At 45.3% G+C, this 26,431-nt stretch overlaps 1 protein-coding gene and 1 long non-coding RNA gene across 4 annotated transcripts in view; both read left to right on the forward strand.

Annotated features, from left to right (window-relative positions):
* XPNPEP1 (X-prolyl aminopeptidase 1) overlaps nucleotides 1–13,225 on the forward strand; it is a 32,049-nt gene extending 18,824 nt beyond the window's left edge. For 2 of the 3 annotated variants that reach the window (XM_055720504.1, XM_055720507.1), the window contains 11 exons: nucleotides 1,689–1,778; nucleotides 3,096–3,146; nucleotides 4,287–4,345; nucleotides 5,038–5,115; nucleotides 5,616–5,687; nucleotides 7,523–7,583; nucleotides 8,423–8,492; nucleotides 9,711–9,884; nucleotides 10,761–10,837; nucleotides 11,531–11,629; nucleotides 12,677–13,225. In XM_055720504.1, coding sequence (XP_055576479.1) covers nucleotides 1,689–1,778; nucleotides 3,096–3,146; nucleotides 4,287–4,345; nucleotides 5,038–5,115; nucleotides 5,616–5,687; nucleotides 7,523–7,583; nucleotides 8,423–8,492; nucleotides 9,711–9,884; nucleotides 10,761–10,837; nucleotides 11,531–11,629; nucleotides 12,677–12,805 — 960 coding nt within the window. In that variant the 3' untranslated portion in view covers nucleotides 12,806–13,225. Of the gene's footprint in view, nucleotides 1–1,688; nucleotides 1,779–3,095; nucleotides 3,147–4,286; nucleotides 4,346–5,037; nucleotides 5,116–5,615; nucleotides 5,688–7,522; nucleotides 7,584–8,422; nucleotides 8,493–9,710; nucleotides 9,885–10,079; nucleotides 10,216–10,760; nucleotides 10,838–11,530; nucleotides 11,630–12,676 lie in introns of those variants that run through there. The other variant, XM_055720505.1, reaches the window with a different exon arrangement.
* A 431-nt stretch (nucleotides 13,226–13,656) lies between these two features.
* The window catches only part of LOC114017173 (uncharacterized), a 38,652-nt gene continuing 25,877 nt past the window's right edge, over nucleotides 13,657–26,431 (forward strand). Inside the window, exons 1-3 of the long non-coding RNA XR_008734033.1 lie at nucleotides 13,657–14,774; nucleotides 15,456–15,577; nucleotides 22,158–22,265. This is a non-coding gene — a long non-coding RNA (uncharacterized LOC114017173). The remainder of the gene's footprint in view (nucleotides 14,775–15,455; nucleotides 15,578–22,157; nucleotides 22,266–26,431) is intronic.

Below are 26,431 nucleotides of genomic sequence, written 5' to 3' on the forward strand. Positions count from 1 at the left end.
GCAAGCAGGTATCTCCTGCCTGTTTCATGTGCTGCGTGGTTGTTCTGCAGGTGTGTGTATGATGCAGCCATACCTGTGACAACAGAGCTAACTCATGAGGCCTGAAGGCTTTTTCAGTGCACAGGAATTCTAAGAGTGGTCTCAGCTTTGTGTCTTCCCTGCCTCAAGGAACTGTGCATTAGAAAGCAGGAGAGGAAGGACTGAAATGTCTTGATTAAAAATCACTTAGTCACTGAAAGAGCCAAACGTTTCCCAGTTCCTCATGCTGGGCCTTTTTCTCCAGCTGTACACCACTTTACACCAGCTGAAAAACTAGCCTGGGGTGCTTTGAAGAACCCCAGTGTTAGAAGTCCATCTACTGTCCGTCTCCATGAAAGCCAAATATTGACGCTGGCGAAAATCCAGTCCATTATTAACACAGATCTGCAAACCCTTTATAGATCTGCCTACAGCTGCATGTAAATATGCTTTTCACAGAAGATTAATAGAACCTACCAGACTCCAAAAAGCCAAGCCAATCTAAGAATCTGACTATTCAGAAGTTTTGTCCTGACTTTGATAAAAGGACTTTCCTGACTTGTGGCTTCTTCAGTGCTTTAGTTTCTGCATAGTATAGTATAATTGTCTTGCTATTTTTAAGAGTTTGGAAACTGTAAGCCGGTAGGATTTGTGTGAAATTGGTCTTTGCTGAGGGTCTGCCAGGCCTTTCCCATGAATTTGAGTGGTATTTATCATATGCCGGTGCATTGAAAATAGGAAAACAGCATGCTGCTTGGGCTGTGCTTGTGTAGATGCTTATCCCATCTCCTGATATATAATGGGTAGAGCAGAGAACTGTGGGGCAAAAGACATCGTTCTTGTTCCTTCTTCTGATGCTAAGGGTAGCGAGGCTTGGGCAAGTCATCGTAGTTGGTGTATTTCTGAAGACATGCCCAGAACCGGCTAATCTAAGGACAGCTGATGTTTGGGGAAGTGCACAGTGGTAAGGTAAGTTCTTAATGCAGGGCTGCCCTGTCCAGGCACAGGAAAGCTTTGTCTCGAACTGCTGATGTAAGTTTCTTTCAAAAGTGGATGGCATGTAAAGCTCATCTTTGCAAAGGCCTTTCATGTTTCTTGGGGCTTCAATGTGTTTGTCAGAGCTGCTGATCATTAGAAGTGATGATGCTCAGTGCTGGAGAAGTCAGAGTCTTGAGGGGCCTGCCAGGTTCAATTCCAGTGCTTGGTACCCAGGCTGGGTTCCTTTTGCTCCTTGCTGCTTGGGGGTGACGGGTAACAAATGAAGGTGACTTTTTAGGTCTCTTTGCACAGCCTAAACTCCAACTTAGTCCCTGGGATTGGTGTTTCTTACTGGCTTTCTCTTGGCCTTTAGTGTACATCAGCAACATGAAACCCATGGCTCAGACATTGATATGTATGGTATTTAAGATATCCAAATCTTCACCCTGCTTCGTGGCAAGCTGTTAACTCTTTAGTTCCTTGGATTTCTCTGTGGCTGTTCTTTCTTCAGTCAGGGACTGTTTCTCTTTATTCCCCAGTACACTTTATCTGACTACTGGCAACCAGTATCTCACAGCACTGAAGGTTGAGAGAGACCGCCAAAGTACAAATTATGGCCAGGCTGAGATATTAAACCTCTAGGATTATGTAGTCTGACTAATCCACAAGTAATCCCTGTCCTTCTGCTGCAGGCTTACAGATACCTCACCCCATATACCCCCATCTGCATTGCAAAAGCTGTGAAGAATGCATCAGAAACGGAAGGCATGAGAAGAGCACATGTAAGTGAAGCCTTCAGAGCCTCCTTGCACATGACAACAGGTTTGCTTTATGTTTAGGGAAAGAGATTACATTCTCCTTTCAGTTTTAGTGTTTTGGATTAAAAAGCAGGTAAGAATTTGGATGGCAGGGTAAAAATGGTTATCTGTCAGACATCTGCCGTTGAAGCAGTTTTTTTGCTTGTTTAGCATTCCCTCGGGATGAAGAGCAACATTTGTTGCTGTGGGGTATTACCAACCATACTCTGTTGGAAGACTGTGCAGACTTGAGAAGTGTTGTTTAGATTATGGGTCCTCAAAGGGATGTTCTCTCCCCTTTGCCAGTTCTGTTGTCTTTCTCAGTGGAGCCTTCAAATTGTTATCACTTGAATAAACACAACCTAAAGAACGCAGAGAAATTCTTCCACGCATGGTGCAAAACACAGGCCAAGATGTTCAGAAACAGACAGTGTTCTCAAAGCACTTTGGTTTTGTGTCATCATTGTGACGCTCTGGAAATGATGCTGATTTCTCAGGAGGCTTCGTATTTTCAAGCAAAGAAGCTGCCTGTGAAACAGGTTCATGGTGGGGCTGAAGTTTGTCTTGCTTATTTCCTGTTAATTTTCAAGCGGCAATTTTTGCAACACAAGAAGTATGCTAGTTAAAACAGGGCTGGCAGTTCTGAACTTGTCCCATGTTTTCTGCTAGCTTCTTGGGAACTGCTACTTTCAGTGCTTTTCTTTTCCTGTTACTTAAGGGAAGTAAAAATACTTGTACTGAGCAGAGACACTTCATTACTTGCCACCTGAGGACAAAATTGTGCCTTGCTCTTGTACACTTGTCTCTTGCTTCTTGCCTCTGCATGCTGCAAACGTGTAGAAAAAAGGAAGAAAAACAGGGGTTATCAGGCGAGAATGAAGCCAGGAGCTGTGACAGACTGTGGTGCCTGTGTGCCCAAAGGGCATGTTCCCCTGACACATCACCAGATGTGTTGTGTGGTTGCCTTCCACGATCTGAAATACAAGATCTTGTGTGTTAAAGCAAGAGAGACTTGAAAGTTGTGTAAGGTAAAGCCAATGTTTGCTAAGTACTTGGTAATTCTTCACAGTAAGATACTTCCCAGCAGTAAACCTTTATTAATGTTTATTTAGTTGTCCAGATACATTTCTAGTGCTTGTGTTAATTACAGGGTGCAGAACTTGGAAAGACCACTTAAATAATCTGTTAGTTTGTGTTTCTGAAACTTGCAGATTGAATTTTTTGCATCAAAACCTCTTTATACTGTGGCTTGATAAATCTTTATTCTTTCAATTCCCTTTTCTTGTGCTTATCTTAACATAGATTAAAGATGCTGTTGCCCTGTGTGAGCTCTTCAACTGGCTGGAGAAAGAGGTAGTGTATTAATTTTTTTTAACTTGGAGATTTTATTGCCATGTAAAACTCTGCATTAGCATAAACTTTTTGGTAGTCTTTATAGTGCCTTTGCTAAAAGTGGGGAAACAGTTGGGGTTTTACCTGTGTTTTTTGGGGGATTTCAATCATGCTTTCATCCAAAGCTGAATGAGTTGAAAACATACTCTCATTCATTTTACACAGACCAAAGCCAGAGCGTATGAGAAATGACCTGAACAGGCTTAATATAGTTTTAATACTATCTTGTGCTGGTTTGGTATTGTAAATCATGAAATAATATCCAATTTGATACAAAGAATTATTCTCATCAGTCAGTGTTGTCTGGCAGTATGGACAGATTTGGCGTTTATGAATGGAGAGGTGCAGTCATGCCCAGTGAAAATGCAATAAAGACAATTTACTCATGTTTTCTCTGGGTTACAAGTACACGGTGAAGGTGCAGAGTGCTAACTGTTACTCAGCAACTTAATAAGCTGTGCTCCTTCTGTGCCACTGCCTGTCTGAATCTATTGACTTTACCTATGGAGATGGCTTGATGACTTCCAGAAGGTGCCTTTTTACATGTCTGAGTACCTCAACAAGTCTGCCTCAGGGATTATGAAACGTAACTCTTGCTCCCCTTTGCCTGCTGTCCAGTCCTGGGGAAGTTGTCTCACAGGTTTTAATTTATCAAATGCTGAAAGTAAAATTTCACATCCTTTTGTTTTTCCTGCAACTGCTTCAATTTCGGATTTTAAAGCATAAAAATTCTGCTAATACTATGGGCTGTTGGAGAGAACTGATTAAGCTTAGTGTAACCTGTCTGTGAAGAGATACCGCCTTATGAGGTGTTACCTTTGTATATATCTCAGTGAAGTTAATACTGCAGTAACCACTAACTGCTCCCTAGTCAGGGTTCAGCAGTCCTGCTTTGACCGTCTCTGCTTCCCACTTCTCACATGTGCTGCGAAGTATTGCTAGGTTTGTGTTTATCATTCCTGAGGAATGAGGACAGAAAACCTGGAAAGGCGCCACTTCGAGAATGGGTTTCATAATGCACAGACGAAGCCCAGTGCTTAAGCGTATAGCATTTTCTTTACTTGTTGGTGTACTAATTCAACCTACATCTCTGCCCACTAGGTTCCAAAGGGAACGGTAACAGAAATAATTGCTGCAGACAAAGCAGAGGAGTTTCGCAGGTAAAAAGTAAATCCTCTGTGAGGGTGTTTTCTTGGTGGCTTTTTTATCCTTTTCTTTTTTTTTGTTTTAGTCTTTAGAAGTCTAGAACATGCATATATTTTACCTGAGGACAAACCATTACTACAGGATTTCATTGAACACTTAAAAGAGTTGTGGAAGAATTGGGTCTCTTGGGAGATACAAGCCCCAGCCCACTGGATCATACCTGCTTTCCTTTTGAGATAGCAATGAGAAGTGCTGCAGGTTAGGACACTTCAATACGAGATAGTTGCTTTCTTACTATGGAGGAATTGATGTAAGAGTTAGATTTTCTCCTCTTCTGATGGGAGAGTGAGCAGCATTTGTATTGAGAGATACTCCCATGTGTATGTCAATAGGACCTCTGAAAATGCCTTTGAGCAAATAAGTAACAAAGAAGAAATTGTTCAGGTCATCTCATCCCTGGGTGGTCTGTGGTGAATTTTTTGCTTGTAAGGAAAGGCTAGAGATGGAAGGCAGGTTTCCACATGGTTGGGATGACAGGGCTCCAATCTGTTCAGTTCTTCTACCTGAGTGCACTTGCCCACGTGGCTTTCAGGGCTAAGGGGAATGCTGAGGTGATGTGAAATTAAGGATGGGGCACTCCAGGTGCCACCGGTGCCTGGTGTACTCCTCTTGCTTGTGCTGTAGCGATGACAATCTTTTCTTTCAGCCAACAGAAAGACTTCGTTGAATTGAGTTTTGCTACCATATCAAGCACAGGTCCAAATGGAGCCATCATTCACTACAAGTAAGAGAAACGCAGCTTCTCCTTTCATCCTTCAGCAAACATAGTTGGAACGAGCTGTCTGGCTTCTTTGTGGAGTCACAACAGGGAGATGTAGTCGCTGTTGATTGCCATCTTGCTTTATTCCACCAGAGCTTCTGCACTTACTAAATAAAGATCTCTGCCTGCTGGCAGCATGCACGTACTATGATGCTGATCTGCTCAGGGGCCATAGAAAAGGGCTGTTTTGGGGGCAGAAGTCTGTGAAGGGTGAATATGAAGTCCAAACTGTTCTGAAATACATCCAGGAACAGATGTTGAGGGTTTTGCTGGAAGCACTATTTACTGTAGACAGATATATTCCTCGGTATGATACTTGGCTCAGCATGTGTGGGATTTCCATCATTGCCACAAGAAATCAGAGCTGACAATCTAAGCTGGCACTTAAGATGGTTTCTGGACTGCAGACATGGGCTGGAGACCTTAAAACTGTGGAACAAACCCCTTTGTGTTTAACTAAACAGGCCAGTTCCTGAGACCAACAGAACACTGTCTGTGAACGAGATCTACCTGCTGGACTCAGGAGCACAGTACAAGTGAGTGGGATGAATGGTGCTGAACCTCTGCGTTTTCTGTTGCCAGTGACCACCTGCAGGGTCAACTCACAGCTGCAGGGGCAGGCATGGCAATGTTTAGTTTCGAGTGCAGTGCCATTTCACAGAGAGCCTGCTCACTGTATCCCCTCTGGAGGGCATTTGTGGGGTTCTGAATATAGCCAAGTGCATCAGTCAGTGGGTGACTGATCCATGACAGGAGGCCTGACCTAGGCTCAGGACAGCAGATGAGGGCTGCTGACAAGCCTTGTCTGGGGTAGGGGACGAGATCTAAAAGCACGGTTCCCGTCTGGGTCCCATTACCAGCATGATGGTAGCAGTGCTGTAGCTGGTGGTGCATGCTCCTGTCTGTTGCAGCTCTGCTCACCTGGCACATTGGTGTTAGAGCTGTAGGGAACAGGGAGCAGGCCTCACTGCCCTGGTTTAGCTGTGGGCTCCCTACACAGCAGCCTGCACAGCTGAGTGAGGCACCTACCCTGCCAGCATCTGCTCTGTGGGCAGATTTGACTGATGTTGAAGTCAGAACAAGGTGGGCAATGGAGCAGGACAGCACTGCCCTGTGGTGTTCTCTGCCTTTCCAGAGAGGCAAGGTTGCTCATCCCAGTGGCCACTTGGGTCTCAGGTGGTTTTGGAAAGGCATCACCTCGGTTGACTCATTCAGTGCTGTTTTGACAGTGCTATTCAGTGGCCTCTATCTCTGAAGCTGTTTACTGTGGAACTCTTGACTCCATGGAAAATAAAAGAGGTGATGTTTTTAACCAGTGTAAATAGATGAGAAACGGCTTGTTCAGAAAGATGCAGGACAGGCCTGCCTGCTTCTTTGAGATGAGCTTTGTCTTTAGAGCTATGCCTTATTGTTATGTCAGTCAGTCAGTCAGAGCTTTGAAAGAGAACCATACAGACACTGTTTGGTAAGAATTTACAAGGAGATCAAGGAGATATTTTTTTTCTCTCTCTCCGCCCCCATCCCCCCCCCCCGCCCCCCGATGGCCTAATTAACAATTTCCTTAGTGGCACTATGAAAATCAGCCCTTTGAATACGATGTAAGCTGGACGTCAATGGCACTTAGTACAACATTATGACGGGGATGTTCTACTTGTCCCTGCTGAGAAGTTAAACCATGAGTTCTTTGTGGCCGTGGCCTGTGTGTGCTGGGGAAAAGCATAGTCACTGGAGTGAGTGTTTCAAAGAGAACTCGGTATTTCCAGAGCCTCTGTTTTTTGACAGCAGGCTCAAAATGATATTTGTAGAAGGAACTCGGAGCCAATTTCTGACACCTCAGACTAACCCCTATCCAAATGTTGGAAAACCTCTAGAAATCTTAGCACAAGACATCCTGAGGATGAAAGGGACATTATACCCCCTTATGCTTCCCTTTCCTGAGCTGGTAGATGTCATTTGTGCGTAAGTATGTATTTTTAAGCTGCTAATGAATCATCTTCCATACAAATAGACTAAATATGATGTTCTGTTTTCAATGGGTAGGTATCAGTTGCTAAACCTTAAATTAGCAGCATTTTTATGAGCAGTTTAGATTCTAATTTGTGAAGACTTTGGGACGCTTATGGATGAAAGATAGCATTTTGAATTGTAAATCATTATTGCTACATCTGGGACGTGTGTTCAGGAATTTTGAGATTAGGAACTGTTACATCATCAGTCTTGTGTGGCACAGAGCAGATGACTTTACCCAATTACAAGCTAGGTTGGTTTGCTGCAGTGTGACTGGGTTTTCTGTGCATTCTCATTTTGATCTCTTTTCTTCCAACTCTCGCTCCCACCCCTTTGCCTCTTGCATCTTCGTTTGCCTCTGAAGGGATGGTACAACAGATGTGACCAGGACAATGCATTTTGGCACACCATCAGCCTATGAAAAGGTAAGTTGGCATCTCAGTGTGGTTTGCAATCTGACTCTTACGATTAGAGATGATTAAACAAATTAGTAATGTGCCCTACTGCTATATAGACAAAGTGCTTTATGGAATATCATGTATTTAATGATATGTGACAGCATTTTGATAAAGACTGGAAAGGAGGCTGTCAGACTTCAGACTTCCAAAATACAAACTAAGTGATTTAGGGAATGGCACCTTTCTATCTTAAAATGCACACCTCTCATCTGAGAAGTGGCATGTCTGCTCTAAGAAACAATAAAATCAGTGGGCTAAAGATAAACATTACTGGCTTGCTGGGAGTTAGTGGGGTTTAACGTAGTGCAAAGCTCAGTGTCTGATGCAAAGCTGCAGTGGTGGCTTGTGTCTAGTGTACCATATTAAAAACCAGTCTCAGACTTACCTGAGAAGGTAAGTGTTGGAAGTTCAGCAATGTAATTTTGTTGATTTGAAATTGCTTCTTTAATTAAAACTAATGTCATCATTATAGTTTGCTCAGTGATGAAAATATGCTGTAGGGTATGCTCAGGAAGTAAAACTACAGCCACAAAGACAATCACTCATGTAGGTCAGGTGAACCCTACTGCTAAACCTGCACTCTTGAGTTTGTGACACGCTCCATAATTAGCAGAGAAAGATCTTGGGAGTCATTTAAAATCTTTCTGCTCATGGTTTGCTTTGGCATTGCCAGCCATAGGAGAGCACGAGCAAGTCTTTCCAGATCCTCCACGATTTGCTACAAGATGCAGTCTTCCTCTCCATTGCTGGGGAAGGCAAAGTTTTTGCCTCTCCCTGTTTACTTATGGCACACATTTCTTTGACAGGAATGCTTCACCTATGTCCTGAAGGGACATATAGCTGTGAGTGCAGCCATCTTCCCAAATGGAACCAAAGGTGGGTTGGTGAGTTGGAGTGTTTTGACCCACAGCAGTGACCTCTGAAGAACCATTACGTGGTCTGAGAGCAACATTATGGTTGACAGGTCCAGATGTGTTAGGCACATGTTGATGTAACTATCTGTCTGTTTCCATCACAACATTTTGGATTCTGGATTACTGATGCCTTCTCCCTCATCATCAACCAGTGCTGAAAATTTTGAGGAGGGAAGTCTGAAGGGCGTTCAAAGTGCTCTGGTTCTAGGATGATGCTGATTTTCAACAGTCAGTGGCACTCCAACACACCTGTTGCCCTTCTGTGCTTGGAGGTTGTCTGTATGCTTTAATCATGGCCCCATCAAATCGAGAGGTCACACTCCAGCTTCAAAAGGACCAGCCAATTCTCTTCCAGTTAATGTGGAATCTCTTTTATTTGTGAGCAGCATGGGAAAATGACACACAAAGGAGCTGTTTTGATTTTATGCAGGAGAAGCTGTGACATACACTCAGTCCTGGTGAATTTGTTGCAGAGCTATTTTCTCCCTGATAAGACACCTTACGCGAAGGTGCTTCTTTTTAGAGTTTTCTGCAGTTTGCATTCTTGGAAAAAAAGTGAGGAAAAAGCAGCCGTGTAGTGGTACCAAAACCCCAACTGAAACTGGAGGGTGTCAGAACTTGGACACATGGGCTTGGTGCTCACATGCAGGCAATGCAAATTCTCTGCATTGTGGTTGAAACAATCTGCAATGGCTGGCAATCCAGGCAAGAAGTCTGGCTGATTAGTTCAGCAAATACTATTGGCAGATCTACTTTTTGTTCGCTTAGTGCAGCTACCTTTAAGAAAGGTGCTGAATTCTCTGTGGGACATTTAACCACTCAATGCTTTCCTGAAAACCCCAGTGGAGCAAGCAGCAGTGCAATGTTTCTTTTACAGACCATCTTCTGAGAGCTGGGTAACAGGAGAGAGAGAGAGTGAGGGGGCTCCTTAGCTGAGAAAGGGCTTGAATGTCAGGCTTGCCAAATCTGCCCTGTGACTTCTAACAATCCAATTAATTCCTTTCTTTGTTTTTTGGTAGGTTTTTTGAGGGGGTGCTGGTGGATTGTTTTGTTTATTTGGTTGGGGTTTTTTCCCCGTGTTTTCCAGGTATGAGCCTTCAGTGTGATTATCAGCATCTCAGAGGGAGCCTGACTTGTTCAAATTCTCTCTCCCTGTCTGTCTCTTTTCCTTGGCCTGCAGGTCATCTTCTAGATTCCTTTGCCCGCTCTGCCTTGTGGGACTGTGGTTTGGATTATCTGCATGGGACAGGACATGGAGTTGGCTCTTTCCTAAATGTACATGAGGGTCCTTGCGGCATTAGCTACAAAACCTTTGCAGACGAGCCTTTGGAGGCTGGCATGATCGTCTCTGACGGTATTTAGCATTGGTGATTCTCTCTGGTTGCTGGGGGAGGGACCAAGCTCTTCTAATGTGCAGGGGGAATAAATCTGACAATGGTATAATGGAAAGGTGGGATCATAAGCTCTGGTCCCGCCTCATGTTATTTTAATTGTCGTTTAAGTTCTATAGGTAAAGACCCTCATTTTGGCTCTTTCTCCTTCCATAAAGCATCTTTGCAGTTGGGTGCTGCAGGCCTGCTTCCTGCTCTCTGCAGTGCAAACCTCAGCAGAGCTGTGATGCTGACCAGCCCAGCTCTGGCATGCTGCCTCCTGTTCTGCTGTGGAAGAGCTGGCTACAGTACAAGGTGGACACTAAGTTTTCAGGAGATAATCCTGTCTTTGCTATGGGCTTTTTGAGGCAGCTGTTAAATCTTTATGTGCCTTACTCTTCCAGTAGTCAATTAACAGCCTGCTGGGGTTTGCTGAGAGACTTACGTTCTTTCAGGGCTGCAAAGTCCTCTCAGGGAGTCAGGGGAATACTCTCTAAAATAAGTGTTTTGGGGAAGGGGTTACCCGCCTGCCTTTGATAAAGACATTAACATTTTCAGAGTTTCTGGTGTTTGGAACTCATGTACTCTCTGCTGTCTCTTGACTTGCAAGGAGACTCTCTGAGCTCGAGGGCTGTCTGTCTTGTTTCTCCTGTCTTTGAGAACTTTTGCTGTCACCTTGCTCGGGGCTTCTGTGCAGATTAAGTAGAGTCAGAAATTTGTTTGCTTCTGTGGATGCCTGATGTCAAGATTGCTTAGTGACTTCAGTGGACTAAAGCCATGTTGGGGAAGTTTGGCCATAGGGAATAAGTATTTGCACAGTGCAGCTGTGTGGCTTAGTTAATTGCTGTCTGTTTCTGCAGAGCCTGGGTATTATGAAGATGGGTCCTTTGGAGTCCGAATAGAGAATGTCGTGCTTGTGATCCCTGCTGAAACCAAGGTGAATGACCTGCTCAGGATACACCTTTCTTCATGACTCACTGCTTATAAAACTTAAAGTACTGGAACTTGAGATGGGACTATGCTTCAGACAGTTGAATCCTACTCAAGACTCCTAGTCTCCAAAACCCTGCTTTGGTGGAGAATGATTCTCTGATTCTAAGTCTCCTTTGCTAGTGGCAGCACAGAAGACAGTTCTGCTTCTCCAGAGTTTCCATAGGTTGAAATTTGTGTGTGAGAGTTGTTCTGAAATGTTTCCTGTCTGGATGTCAAAGACCAGAAGCATCTTTATTCAGCCCCTTGGAGTCATTGCTCTAGAGCTGGTTGATCTTCTCAAGCTGTGATTTTCTTCTCTTGATATGGTGGCAGCAGAACAAAAACTACAGACAGATTTCGACATTTTAATTGCCAGTCTGGCTGAGTTATGCTTTTAGAAATGCCAAACATGAAACTGAGTCCTGTACAATTGTGACCTGGGACATGGCCTTTAAAAAGTGACCACTGAAAGAAATAACTAAGGTTTATATTGCAATTCTTTGCTTGAACTGTAAGAAAAATGTTATTGTAAGTTGCTGCCCTTTTGTCTGAGCATTCCATGGGTTGTTCTGTAGTGATGACATGAACTGAGGAGTAAGTGTGATCTGGCTAGAGCTGTTTCTAAAAATCTACAACCCTATTTTTCTTTCTGCTGCAGTACAACTTCAAAAACAGAGGGAGCCTGACTTTTGAACCCTTAACCCTGGTTCCAATCCAGAGGAAAATGATTGATGTTAATTTACTGACACAGAAAGAGGTAAGTGGAACAGCAGGTTTGCATTGCTTTCTTTGCACTAGAATGAGCTTGTTATGTTCTGTTTACAAGAACCACTGGTCTCTGTTCTGTTTCATACATCCAAAGAGCAATCCTGACCAATCTGACTTAATTTTAAACTTGATCCAGCTTTGAGTGGGACGGTAGACTAGATGAGCTCTCCAGAGGTCCTTCCAATCTAAATTATTCTGTGATGAAGGCAGCAAGGACCCCTCTGATGTTTTGGTGGTTCCCTTGATACGATATTTGCTGTTATCATCTCTTCTCTTCTCCTACTCCTGCATTAATTTGCTTCTGTCAGACCATCGTGCTGTGTCCCTGGAGACATGCTAATGTCTGTCCCATGTTCTTGTCTGTATCTACTTGTGACCAGTCCCGTTCAGCCACACCACATTCTGCAGTGCATATGGACTCCGAGCAGACATCACTGATGCCTGCTCAGCAGCATTTATCTCCCTAATAGCTTTATACTCTACACTTTCTATTTATGTCTCCCACTACCTTCACCATGGTGTGTTTCATTCTGTTTTTCTACCATACTCTTTATTTTGCCTCAATCCATCCTCCTTTTCTGAGTGATAATCCTGTTTGCATTTCCTTTTTCTGAAGAGGACTGTGAAGAGTACCCAGATCTGCCATAAGGTTACTTGTTCAGATCAACAGGGCAATTGTGTCTCAGGACTGCATTGTTCAGTTACAAATTTGCAAAGCTATTTACTAGACTATGCTAAAGTAGCTCTTCTGACTTGCTGGAGGCAGCAATTTGCAGAGACTTTGAATATGTGTCAGCTGAACTGAACCTTGGCTCCTCTGAAAACCCGGGACGAATTGCTCATCAAATTTACAAGTCACTTCAATAGATCAGAGGTTTGTCTTTTTAGGATAGGATCCCATCCCAGGCTAACAGCTTGGTCCTAAAGGGCACGGGGGCCTTTGGCTTTGTACTGTGTGACTTTGGCTGTACATAACTTGTAAGGGCACCAGTTCTTCTGTGGTTATGCTGAATGTCATACCTCTCCGTTTCTCTAGTGTAACTGGGTGAACGACTACCATCAGAAGTGCAGGGAAGTAATTGGAGCAGAACTGGAGAGGCAAGGCCGTCACGAAGCTCTTCAGTGGCTCATCCGGGAGACGGAGCCTGTCATCAGAGTTCAGTAGCAGCACAGTTGTCTGCGGTGCGTAAAACATCAGGACTGCTCGGTGTCACAGTAAGGTCTTCTTGGCCCTTGACACTACTGGGAGAATGTTCTTCAATAAACCTTTGGAAATCAAGAAGGGATTTCATGTGGTGTATCTCTCCCTGCAACATGTGTGGGTAGTTTGGGGTAAGGAGGGTTACTGTCTGAACAATTCTTTGTGGGGAGGGGTTGAGAATAGAAAGCAAACAAAATAAATAAGCGTGTTGCCTTTGAAACAGGCGTCTTACTGAAATAATGTTTCTAAGAGGCAATACTGGAATATTTTATACTGTCTGGTTTTTCACTGTGAAAACTCAGTATTTTTGCATACTTGGGTTTCTGTTGCTAAGATGCTGCCCACACAGCAGGACTGATTACTAAATAAAAGATTCCAACCCGCTGTTTGCTCCGTCTGCCTTCTCTTGCAGTCAGTGATGTCTTGGGTTTGATAGCTTGAAGAAGGGCAAGAACCAGATAATTCTACCTTTATATATGCATCCAGCTCAGACAGTGAAGAAATATGTATAGGGCTGCCCTGTGCTAGGCACTGGGCAGATGTATAGAGAGGCCTGCCAGGAGCAGCCAGTTCTGCCAGATTGTGGAAGGGATGTGAATGACACCAGAGGTTTATGTGTTCACACCACCCAGGCCAGTACTTCTGTCTATTGTTATGGCTTACTGAGTACTCTTCTAATCCTTGGCAGCGCAGGATGTGAGGGCAGTATCATGGAATTAGAGGTTTTCCTGGATACAAAGCAATTATTAAGTGGTTTGTTTTGGTTTTTTGGTTTGTTTGTTTTTGTTTTTTTTTTTAAAAAAAGCCTGCAATGGACAAAAGAAGGCCCTTGCAACTTTGATTCAGAATCAGGCTGGCTTTGGTCACCAGGTGTGCTCTGGATGGCTGAGCAGCACACAAAGACATCTCGTGGTTAAGTGAGCTACTGCAAGTTAAACACTGGTAGGAGAGCTTCCCTGCCCCGGAGTTCTCTGCTCTGTGATCTGAAATTCACTGTGTGCAGGTGCATCAAAGCATTCTCCATGTTACAAGATGGGGAAAGAATACTTTTACTAAGTAGTCATTCTGTAACATTTACACTGAAAGTGTTCTGATCAAACCTCAAGTTCAATCTGAGATCTAAGAAGAGCAATTAGGTAACAGCAACTCAAATTCCTGAGGTTTTAAAGAAATGTTCTGTGCAAATGGATGTGTTGGTATACCTCATTTTCTTCCCCCCCAAGAAATTCTGAGAGAGAAATAATAATCTCTGTTCTATGGCATGAAATCAGTATTTCCTTTGAGAGTTCTGGAAATTGGAAGCAGTATTGTGTAGCCAGACAAAAGGCCTAGGAAGAGAAACACAAGTTGCCTGGCCTTCTAGCTATGTTATCCAAGAAGGTGATAAAACAAAAGTGCAGTAAGTGCTTTAAAAAGGTCATTTTCACACCCCAGCCCCTGCAGATAGGTATGTGTACTTAAATCTCCAAGTTGTTTCCCACCGCTGCCTGGAAGTACTAGCTTTCACCTCGGCTGTGTCTGTGGGAACCCAGCTCACACGTCACCCAGTCTCGTGAGGATGTGCTATCAGCTCGAACAGATCGAAGAAAGCATTTCTACAAAAGGTGCATCTTGCCTCTGTAGGTCCTGACTGTGCCACAGGATCAAAGGATGAGCGAGGGATCTCCGAACAGCTTGTGCTGAGACGGGTCGGGACTTTCCCAGCAAAATCGATGTGCGTGCAGCGAGGCTGAACCATCATGGAGGTGTCAGCTGAATGCTGCAGCCTCCCCCCGCCGGCGGGAGACCTCTGAGGCTGGCAGGCAGCTGCTCTCCGAGGTGGTGGTGGACGTTCAGGCAGATAACTGCTGGTTGGTGTAGACCCGTGGGGGGGCTGCACTGCAGATGTTCCCAAGAACGGCGTCCGGGATGTCCTGGCAAAGACCCAGCCTGGGTAGGTCTCTCCTCAAACTCGAGGGCAAGTGTTTCCCACGGGAAGGCAGGAGAGGAGAATTTCTACCAAATGGTGAAACATGACAGCCAGGGGACCTTTTTTCCTCTTGACACAAAGCCACTGTGGTTGGCTCAGGCACCTCAGCGGGGAGACACGACACTGAAAGTGATTTTCTGGGTTTGAATGGTCTTACTAGACCTTTTCCCCACCTTGATTCCTTCTTTGCAGTCAGACGCCAAGCTGGGGTCATTCCCATCCAGATCCCAGAAATTCATGGCTCCTTCCTGTCCCAAGGTCCCTTCCAGCGCACAGGGCCAGAGCTGGGGCAACCCAAACTTGTCTTCTCCCTTAGGCACCAGCTCAAAGAGCCTCAGCAGATACCTCCTGCCCATCACTCCCTAGCCCATCCCTCCAAGCCCTGCGGGCTTTTGTTGCAGGGAGTCTGCCACTGTATCCTGGTCACAGCTTGGAGATCTTTACCCCTTTCTCAGATTTAGCACCTCAGCAGAGGGAGACAGGGGGCTCTGCAGGGCTGGCTGACACGCATTCCTGGCTCGAAGGCATTTGTGTCTCTCCAATTCACTCCTAGAAAACACAACTACATGTTACATCCTTTCTGTCTGAGCTTCAGGTTTCCAATGGGAACTAAACTTGGCTGCTTCTTTTTTCACCTTCTTCCAGGCGTTATTCCATTAGTGCCTGTTTTTCCTGGGTGGTCTCTACCTTCCTCTCTCCTGTGGAAGGAAAAAGTTAAGGAAGAGAGGAGCAAGGAAAAGAATGAATGGAAAGCAAGTTCCTCTCAGGTTTGGGTTTTATTTTTTTATGAGTGTCATCCACAGAAATGACCATAAAATTATGATGTTCAAGGGAAAAGTGTAATTTGGTTTGATTTTTTCCCCCCCGTAGAGGCTTTCCTTGTTACTGTTGTGGGAAGGAAGGGGCATTTTCAGTAACAACATGCTTAATGTCTATTTTCAAGCCATTCCGTTCTGCAGTACTTTTAACCCAGTGGGCGTCTCACAGTTTTAGATCATGCTGCAAAGCACGTTTCTGCTCCTTGTACAGCCTCTCTTACAGGGGTGCTTACTGGGATAAGCCGGTCTGGTCCCATCACTTCATCCAACCCAGGAGCTCAGTGGGCAGTTGTACCTCACCACCACCTGATCCTGTTTCTACCCATGGGACAGGACTTCAGCAAATGCAAACCAAACTCAAGTTCCATGTAGCCAATCTGATTTACGTCACCAGAGTGCTTTCCTCACTGTCCCCTGCCCAGCTGTTTGTCAATGTTTGTGCTAGAAGTCTCCAGCTATGCTATTACCGTCTTTGGGGGCTCTGAAATTCTTTGTTTCCCTTGGAATAAAAATGTTACAGAAGGAAACAGACCCTATTTTTCAGAGAGGAAAATCCATATTGGCTTTACTGTTCAATCCCCTATCATGATGTGTGCATTGGCAGCGTGCCTGTTGGTGTACAAGGCTTTAAAGGCAAACAGACCAGTTCTCCTTGAGCAGAGGCGTTCATATTCATTCATCACTAGAAACAAATGCACCTTCCCTCCATGAGCCAGGGGACTGCTTGGCTTCTCCACAGTCACCCCTCCTTCCTCAGTCTGTGGGTATTACCTTAAGTGTGCCTGGCAGCTGTAAAATCCAGTTGGGTTTTTTAACTTAAATGGCTCATAACTCACCTGTAATGGAAACCTCACTATTGTTTGCATGACTATTAAACCCATCATTTTCCATGACAGCTATTGAGGCATGTTTTGATTTACCCCAGCCCAGCCCTAGAAAGAAAAATAAAACTTCCGAGAGTGTCGTTGCTGAGGAGTTCCTCAGCAAACCCATCAAACCAGCCTGACATTCCGACTGCACGCGTGAATTAGTTGCCCAGTAATGATGAGGGGCCAGGGTGTGCTGTGGGGCACGAATCCTTATTCCTGTGGTTCCTTCTGCTGATGGTGAAAGGGAGAGCCAGGTGGATGAAGTAGCCAGATATTAAAGCTGTCCTGAGGATCAGCTACCTCTTCTCTGTTGCATGGTGCTCTGTGGGGTCTCCTCTGGGTGGTGTGTGGCTGAGGACAGCATGGAGCACACCTGCATTTGAGTGATGCTTGTGAGAGGCTGAATGAGACTCCTCAGTCATGCAGGCAACTGCCTGACCAACACCTGCTTGTTGGCACCTCATGCCTGGAAAGGACCTGTCTTTGCCCAATGCTGTCTCCTTTTTGCACTCAGTGGGGGTGAGCTGGCTGCTGGTGCTAAGGACTGTTGGCATTTATTTTTGTTGGCTTGTAGCAATTCACACCTTATTCCTGGAGTCCTTTATTTTTTGGGGGGAAGTAACTGCAGGCCCGGGCATCTGGCAGAGGTGTCTAGATCAGGAGTTAAATAAGTTGCTTGGTGTCAGTGCCCTCAGCTTGTTTTACATGATTAGGACAAAACTCCCCATGGCTTTAGATGTAGTAAAAAAAAAAAAAATGAAACAAGAGCCTCTGGAGGGTAGAAATATGAACCGGGTTAGTGCTTAATTAAGTTGCCTATTAACAGTTCTGTAGCAGCCTGGAAGAATTTTAATGTACCAATTAAAGCAAGGAGCTATCTCCTCAGCTTTCCACCACCTCTGGGGACGCTGTCAAGAATGGGGAGCTTGCAGATCAAGTCCTGTTTATTTTGCTCCTTCCAGCTTGTTAAAATCGTTCTAAACTTGGGATGTGGCTGATGCCTATGGACATGTTTGCTTCCGTGAGGCCATAGAGTGATGTCTGTCTGATGAAGATTAGCATGGGAAGGAAATGGGCCCATAATGCTGTCTGACCCCATAAACCCCCTCCTGTTTCTTATGGTTTCTCTGTGCTGCTGCATGAGGAGGTGGGGGTTGGTGGCTGTAGGGTGGCTCCATGCCGACAGTGGGGATGTTGGTTTGGCATATACAGCCCAGACAGCTGGTGTGGGCTCACAGCGTCTGTTTGGAAGGGTTGTGCCAAGTTATCCTGCCTGTTTTCTGGCTGTCCTGTCACCATGTTGCAACACCCTTCAGGAGCTTGTCTGGCTCCATCATAAGGTGCAGAGATGGGAGGTCCCCCTCCAAATGCACCTTGTGCGAGGTGATCAGAGAGCACGGCTGCTCTGATGACTAGGAACCTTCTGTTTTACAGCCAGAAGGTACTTAAGGCCATTTTAGCCCTGTTTGCTCAAATTGCTCTTTCTTCCTGCTTGTTTCCCTCCTGAAGACACTGCTGAGCAGTGCCTGTACCTCCTGCCTCTGACCAGTACGAACAGGCTGTCCTTGTGCCATCACTGCGTCCCAGCCCACGCCCATCCTTGCTCCAGGAGGAATTCTTGAGAGGGCTTACTAGCAAAATCCTAAGGGCTTTAATCTTCACATTCCTTGAAAGCTGGATTTTTGGAAGAAGAGGAAGAAATTTAATCCCAGGGTTGGTGTGTCATGTTATGTTCTCAGACATTTGTAATGTATCTTGAATTTGGACAGGCCAAGCTCGGCCACAGTGCCCTAAAAAGAAAAGACTGAGCAGAAAGGGTAGATGAAACCTCACTCTCTGGTGGAGAAGGGGCTCAGGAGAACAAGAGCCATTGGTCTCCTCTTGTCCGTACATTACACAGTCTGGACCTCTCCACGGTGTCTCTCAGAGGGGGGGAAGTCTGTGGGGGGAAGCAGCTCAGGTGCTTGGCCAGGAGGAGAGGAAGGACAACCAGATCACTTCAGCCCTCGGCAAGACAGCAGGGTGGCAGAGCCTCTGTGGGCACCCTGGAACTTTGGATGGGAAGCGAACAGCTTTCCAGCCACAGCCCTTTGCGGTGGGCTTGGCCAGGGACACAGGGACACAGGCAGAAGGGTCTGAAGGAGATTCACGTTGAACAACCCTGCTTATGGACAAGGCAGTCTGCGGCATCATCTCTCTTCTGCTGGCTGCTCAGGCAGGGGCTGCAGGCAGGGGTTAGGAGAGGCAGCAGCAAGGCTTAGAAACTGGGGTCAGAAAAATGTGCAGACAGAGTCTGAACTCCTTTAACAGGCTGTCAGCCTGATGGAGAGGGGATCCCGCATCTCCCCACTCCCAGCCCAGGGCTTGATCCGGGGGAGAATGTAGTGCATGTAACGCTGACAGTGATCCTGACCACAAACACACGGGAGCACACAGAGCCAGCAGAGAGCAGGCTAAGTCACATCAACAGACAGAGAGAAGCCCCCTTTTTTTTTTTTTTTTTCTTCATTTAAATTGCTTACATTTTACTGGCCTGAGGGTTGGTGAAGGCTGCAGGGGAGTTTGGTTCCTCGAGGCTGCCCATCACCAGCTCTCTTGGGAGCACGGGCTCCTGGCATGTTGTTGCCCTGCTCCAGTGATGCACTGGCTGCAGAGCAATTTCCATGCTCAGATGGCATTTGAAGAAAAAAATTCCAATCCTATCTATTTTTCATGTACCTGCCAGTGGCTTGCTCTGGCCCCTGGCGTCATGGGAGCCTTTTGCCTGTAGAGCCTGAAGGCGAGTCACCTCCCGTGTGAATGCTCAGCTGTGACCCCTTTCTTGCAGCAGTCTGGGGCAGTTTATATGGGCTGGCAAACGGGTGAACACAGCGCCTGGTCCCTGCGACTGCCACCCATAGAGCTGCACTGGACGGATCCTGCTTTAAAACCCTGTTGCAAACATCCCCCAAAACAGTGCATTAACCAACTGGAGAGGGTCTACCATGAGCCTTCAGTATCCTCCCCATCACTGAGCATCGTATCAAGCAGCCCTGGCTGGGCATCTCCAGAGCTGGAGCAAGCCCCTGCTCACTGTGCCCCATCCCTCTGTGCATCCTCTCTCCCACACAGATGTTGCTCCCCGCTCTGTGGTGTCAGGGGACTCGGGGAGCATCCTTTGTTTCCATTTGCATTTGAAGCACATCTTCCTATAAACAGCACCACATTCCTCTTGAGATTTTAATACAAAACGAGCTGGGGAATTTCAGATGAAGGTAGCGTTAGTTTAGAGTGCCACAGTCTTCTAGGAGGGGGTTTAAGGAGCTTGGAGTGGTTGTGAGAATATCTCTGCTCAAATCCAAACAGGCGGTTTGGTAAGTGCAAAGTTGAGGAAAGTGTCCTCTTCCTCTTGTATCCCATTAATATTTAGGGCTGGGCTTCAATTATGCATTTCTTCAGGGTGTGCTTTTATCATCTCAGTGCTACAGGATTAGCTTGTGCACCTTCTCTGGGTGCTCAGAAAAGACCTTTTCATAATATTTGTGAAATTACATATCTGAAAGGCTTTTTGCAAGCAAAATATATGCCATGCCATTAGTTGGGAAAAGCAAACCTTCCCCATCCCCACCTGGAACTTCTTTAAGACTGTACAGAGCTGACCCTTACTAGATACACAGGATCTGGCCTTGGCTGGAGATGGCCTAATCCAGCATGACTTGGTTAGAGGTTGCGTCCATGATGTCTTTTTTTATACAAGAATGAGGAGAAATGTGATAATATATAGATAGAACCAGACCAGCTTCCATACACATCCCTGACCCTTGACACAGCCAGCTCGTTTGTCTGACCTGTGGACAAATCCAAGTATGCTGTGATTAAATACTCCAAATTATTGACATCTGTGCTATAAATACCTGACTTGTTAATAGCACATCTTCCTGCTGCCTCACAAAACCTGACAGTCAGTTTGCTAAAATGAGGATAATCTGAGCACAGCTTGATCAGGGCAGGGTCTAGGGAGAATTCTATTTTTTTTTGCCCAAATATTCTTTTTATTTAATTAAGTAAAGCCAACCATGGAATTAGCATTCCCTTTCTCCCTTCAGGAGCCCGAGTGCCTGTGGGAGCTCAACACCACAGAAATCACTGCAATTTCAGTTGGTTGAAATAAGGACACCAGGAAATATTTTTCTCCCTTTTGAAAATATTTTGTAGGGTTATTCTGTTCTAGGGTGAGATGATAAGGTCAGGATAAGGCCATGAAAAGTTTTGATAACCAAAAACCTGGAAAAACTACTGAGCTGAAAGAGTGATATCCATCAAACCATTTAGTTTTCATTGGTTTAGAAGAAGTTTTGTAAATACTGGCAATCCTAATGGGATTAATTTTTAAAGCAAAAAAAAGAACCAAAAAACCAAAGTAGAAGTTGGGAATTTTCCATTTAGAACTTGTTGGAACAAGGCAGTCTGGTGATTTTTGAAACTGTGTTAAAATATTTTCTGACATAAACCTGATGAAACCTGGCCCTAATCCCCCGTGCAGATTGAATTTTGATGAACTTGAATCTTTCAGATAAGAAACACAAACCCATAAAAAAACCCTTGAAGTCAAACATTCTGCTGAAAAATTCCTGCTGCAGTGATTGAACTACTCCTGAGAAACAGGAGTAGCAGCTAAGATGCATCCAAGTGTGTGTTCGTGCTATCAAACAGAGCTAATACCTTGTGTTTGCTTTCTGTAGTCAGTGCAGAGAGACAGGTAACCCCAGATACTTGTGAGCTGGAGCATCCTTTTGGGGTTACAGACTTCTCCATTGACTTGACAAGCAGACAAGGCTTCGCTCGTGGTTACAGTTAGGTAGAATAAATAAACCTGTGTTCAAGCAACCAGACTCAGAGTGACATGCAAACCTCTCCTTTGCTTCAGGCAATGCTTCCCACTCAGGACCTTCACTGACCCCTCTCTGGGCACAATGCTGTGTTATCACTTCTGAAGTGCTCTCGTAATTTACAAAGTTCCCAACTATTTGGATTTAAAAAAAATGTTTAAAATCCAGATCAACAGCACTGGGCAGCTGTGAATCAATCAGGGTCTGCACACAGCTGGGTGAGAAATGCTGAGCCAAGTGAGCAGCTTGATGGACCACGCTCGTGGCCGGTGGCTGACTGGGCATCGTTGCTGATGCTGAGACCTACTGTGGCATCCATTGCCAGGCAGTACATGGGCATGCCAGTACAGGGTAGTGAGCAAACCACGTCCCACCTCTGCTACCCACATCTGAGCAGTGATAACGTGCTTTTTCCAACTCTTGTCTGGATTATGGCAAGGCAGTTTAAAAGGGCTCACCACCCAGGGCAAAGGCGTCAGGTGCTGTTACCATTTTTCACAGGTTTTTCACAGGAGAATGAGAACAAGCATTTCCACTTGGCAAAGCAAATAACCCTGGGCATTGATGCTTTTGCATTTTCTTTGCTGAAGGCCATGGGTGATGGTGCCTGTGCACCTTGCAGTGCAGAGGATGTGATAGAGATGCCTCATGGACTGCTCGCTAGTCAGATGGCATTGCCTTGCTTCTGCTGCAGAGCAGAGGTGACAGGAGGCAGGTGCCTGGGCCATTGCTTAAAAAATAGCCCCTCTTCACAGGTGCACTGTTTAAAAATGCTTTTTATTATTACCACAGGAGCAAAGTTGGCTGCTTCCATATCACTGTAAGGCAAACATCATGTACTTACCCCACAGCAAGCCGCAAGTCAGCAACACAAGCTCCTTCCTGGGCAGGAAGCAACAGGTAAGACTGTCGCTATTTTGGGATAATCAGCCCCTTAGGAAGCCAAGCTGAAATGTAACATCTCCTGCAAAAAGCTCCCCTGAAAGCATTGCTGGTTGTGGTAGTGTGAGCAGCCTGATGGAGAGATACACAGCTCCCTTGCCCTTCCTCATAGGGTCTTTCCACCAAAAGCTGCAAACCCTTTTTATATTAAAGGCTTAGCATAGCTACAGGGAGGCTCAATAGGACTCATTTTTTAATTGTGAAATATTGATAGAGACAGCTTTTTTGCATGCTGTCTCTTGCTCCTGCAGCACTGGTTATAATTTCTTATCAACCCTGGACTCTGCAAGCAACCCCAGCTGAGCACCAGGGAGGTGCCAGCATTAAAGAGGGGCACCGTGGGCCCTGAGATGGGGGTGGAGAGCAGGAATGGCAACTGGCAGTAAAAGCAGACAACAGAAACTAATGCTGCTTTTAACTATGAACTCTCAGTAAAAATAAACCTTGAATCCTACCAGGCCCAGCTGTAAAATCACACAGATTTTGCTTTAATCATCAGCTGAGCACACTGCACTCTCTGCTGCTGTCTTGAGGAGGACACTGTAATGCCTGCCTGGCTCATTAAATGTGCTGTGGGCTGAAAGATGGAGACTGTGTAAATCCAACACCCTAGCAAGGGGTGTTGACACTGTCAAACTGTGGGCTGTTCGGGAGCAGCCTTGCTCAGGAGCTCATATCAACATGGCCTGCTATGTCCTGCCACTCCTGCCCTGGGATGGAGGATGGGATCCAGGGCAGGGCTCACCCATCTTCCTCTGCCCGTAAGCCTTCCTCCTGAGCCGTGTGAGCTGTCTGAAGAAGAGTTGGGATATCGGTCTTTTCCTGAGCCTGAAGATATGAAGTTATCTTGCAACATGTGTGATCACAGGCTGTTGTACGTGATCTGGATAAAAGGGAAAGCTCCTGAAAAGCTGGGAAGCTTTTCTGCAGGGGCAGAAAAGTTGTAATAATAATACAGAGGAGGATCTCTAGAAGAAGGCATTCTGGCTCCTTTTATTGCGTTCTCTGTGTACAGAGGGACATCGCTCACTTGATCACAGGTCAGATAGATAATCTTTGTAGGCTGAAATATCTGGGGCACCATTAGACCTACAGCACGAAAAAAGGGTGAACTCTCGACGCAGAGTGGAAGAATTGTATAAATCTAGAGAAGATGCAGCTGCTGAATCAAGAGATGTGCAATGGCACCAGGAAAGCAGCAGAGTCACAACTAACAAGGTAGTGATGCTGCAGTAGAGCAAGTTCCCATTATCTTTAAAGAACAAAGCAAGTGAGCTTTTTGCTGCTATGGTCAAGTGTTTAAAAGTGCATTTCATATACATAGAATTTTTAATACAAGCTACCCCACCACTAATAGCAGTCTACATAGCATTAAAAATTGTACCTCAGTTGCATGATTTTGCCAGTTTTGAAGCATCAGCAAGTTTAATTTTAATCTGCTGTAGAGCTAGAAATAGTCACTGTAAGGATGATACTGTTTTGCATTCAGTACATTTATTGATATGAGAAAACTAGCAAGCATTAATTTAAAGTGATTAATTCAGGAACATGCAAATGTGAAGGCTGTATGGAAACACATAAACCATGTGTTGCAGACCTGGGGTTCGGTTCCTTGGTTTCCCTGGGTTCACTACCTCACAGCAAGCCTTCTGGGCCCAGGTAGAGAGAACAGTCTGAAGCAAAAGTGCTGATACTGATGAAGGATCCAGGATGGCTTTTGGGTTGGTGCTCAGCAACCTGGGTGACAGAAACCCAGCAAGGAGGGGGACCTACAGGTGGTGGTAGGCAGTGAGTTGGACATGAGAGCCTGGCCAGGTAGGTCCGTGTGGTCTGGAGACTTCACATGCAAGACACCTGAAACAAATCATACCCAAAGAGTGTGCTGGGGAGCTCCTTGGATGAGGAAGGCAGCATGACCTATCCCGGCTTTATACATTGCATATGGAATAAGATTTTCAGCTATCCATGACATTTTTCACAGCACTGTGAAAGTGCTTTTGAAAGTGAGGAAACAGCAGAGGGAGCGTAGCCCTTCGGCAGCAACCCTTGTTTGCTGGAGAATGGTCAAGGTGCCTACACCATCTCTGCCCTAGTGAATGGGGCAGAAGCAGATTCAAACCCAGCACAAATTGCTCCCAACTAGTGCCTGTCCCCAGGCTCAGATAACTTCTGGGAAGACGACAGCTGTAAGGCTCCTCTGTCTCACTGGGGAGCCCCACAACGCTGCAATAAGGAAGCCACCGTAGTGATTTGCCCTCTTCTTTTGAGAACCAAACATTGGCTTGGTCTGTAACACACACATCCCAGCTGGCAAAACCGAACTAGATCATTAAGGCAATAGAAACAGTCAGTGTACAGAGGGACATGAAAAAATGACTCTGAGATGCATTAACATTTTATGCATTTACTGGGATAAAACCTCATGTCTATAATATTAAAGCAGAATGTCAAAGAGATAGCTTATGCTAATTTAATTAAAGGTAGCATGCTGGTGCACGTGGGTAAGGAGCTGAGTTAATATTGAGTACCACCCACAGATTTTGCCTGCCATGGATGTGTTTAGTCTGGGTCATCCTGATGTGCTCACGGCTCTATTTGTTTTTGTGGACAGGATGAGTATTCCCCTCATCACTCTACCAAAATTAGACAGAGTCAAATTTTGCACTTTTTGGTCACAAAGGTGGCAAACTGTGGTATAAATGCCATCTCTGGGCACCTGGGCACCAGTTTATCCATCTGTGCTAGAGAGGTGGGAGACCTTCTCTGCCTTTGCTTCCCATGGGGGGAGAAAGAGAGAGGTTTCTCAAGAAAGCCTGAAGTGCTGTGAACAATCCCCAGCCTTTTGCAAAGTATGAAACAAGATTGAACTCTTCTGGAAAAAAACCCAATTTGTTAATGGAATTTGAGGCGTCATAAAGGTACCATAGGCCTTCAGCCTCACACTTTATACGTCTATATCCTAATTTTTTTTTTGAACATTTTCTTTTCCTTCATGTGTGGGAAAATCATCCTCCATGAGCTCTAGTATGGTATGATTTTGAAAACCTTGACCTTTATGCAGAGGCCACAAAGGAGCTTCGCTAGGCAGAGACAGGAGGTGGTGAGATCTGTCTGCTGTTTGGGTGGAGAGATGCATCCTCCCTTCCCGGCATGTCCTCCCACTTCCAGCAGTTAGAAATGAGAGGGGTGGATGTTCCTGTTATATAAATAACAGGAACATCTTCAGTCCTCGAAGCATAAACAAATACCTCGCCTCCTTATGTGCTGGACCTTGGTAAATAGATGACTCTTTGGGAAATTGTCTCTGGGCCCAACTCAGACACCACCAAGCTAATGTAGAGTTTTGGTGGATTTCAAAGGGTTATAGATCAAATGTTTTGCTTGTCCCAGAGCTGGATGCAGAAAAAAGCTTATGGCATCGTTGTGATGGGCTGAACATAGAGAACGTGTTGAAGTCCTTCAAAGTTAGCTGGTAGCACCAAAGCTGCCAGACATCTTCTGAAATGCTAGATCCTCTCTGCTTCATCTCTGGCATAGCCGCGCTTGTGAAACAAACTTCATTTCTTCTTTCCCAGCTTGGGCCGGGAAAAGGGAGAACAGGGAGTTAAAACACTTTTGGGCAAAACATGGTATCAGTCCATAACATTGATTTCACACGTAGATCTTCAAATCTTCTTACAAGGAGCTGTTTGAACGCTTTTGCCCTCTGCAAATCAGTCAAGGAGCCTAGGCCCATTGCAGATGGAGCTACACAGTTTGGGGGTGAACCTGTAGCCTAACTTGAGTCCATCAGAATCAAAGGCAGTCTGTCTGCTTCACTGGGGCATCGGCTCTCTGCTCCAAAGAGCTTGGTGGTTAATAAGGGTGCCAATAAAGTGGAGAGTTTCATTGCTAACTGTGAGAATTGTGGGGAGAAATGCATCTCTGAGGGTATAAGGATTGCCTTGCTGGGGAATAAGATGGTCGTTATAAGCAGGACTGGATGCAGTTTTAATGTGAAGAAAGTAAAATAGGAATAAATTGCAGCATAAAGTTTCTTAGTGCTCTTTTTCCAGGCAGAGAAAGTGCTAAGCACAAGCAGACTGAATGGGCAACAGACCTCCAAGACTGCAGCAATACCTTCT

Source organism: Falco cherrug, chromosome 9 (assembly GCF_023634085.1).
Source record: "Falco cherrug isolate bFalChe1 chromosome 9, bFalChe1.pri, whole genome shotgun sequence".
NCBI classification, from domain to species: Eukaryota; Metazoa; Chordata; class Aves; order Falconiformes; family Falconidae; genus Falco; species Falco cherrug.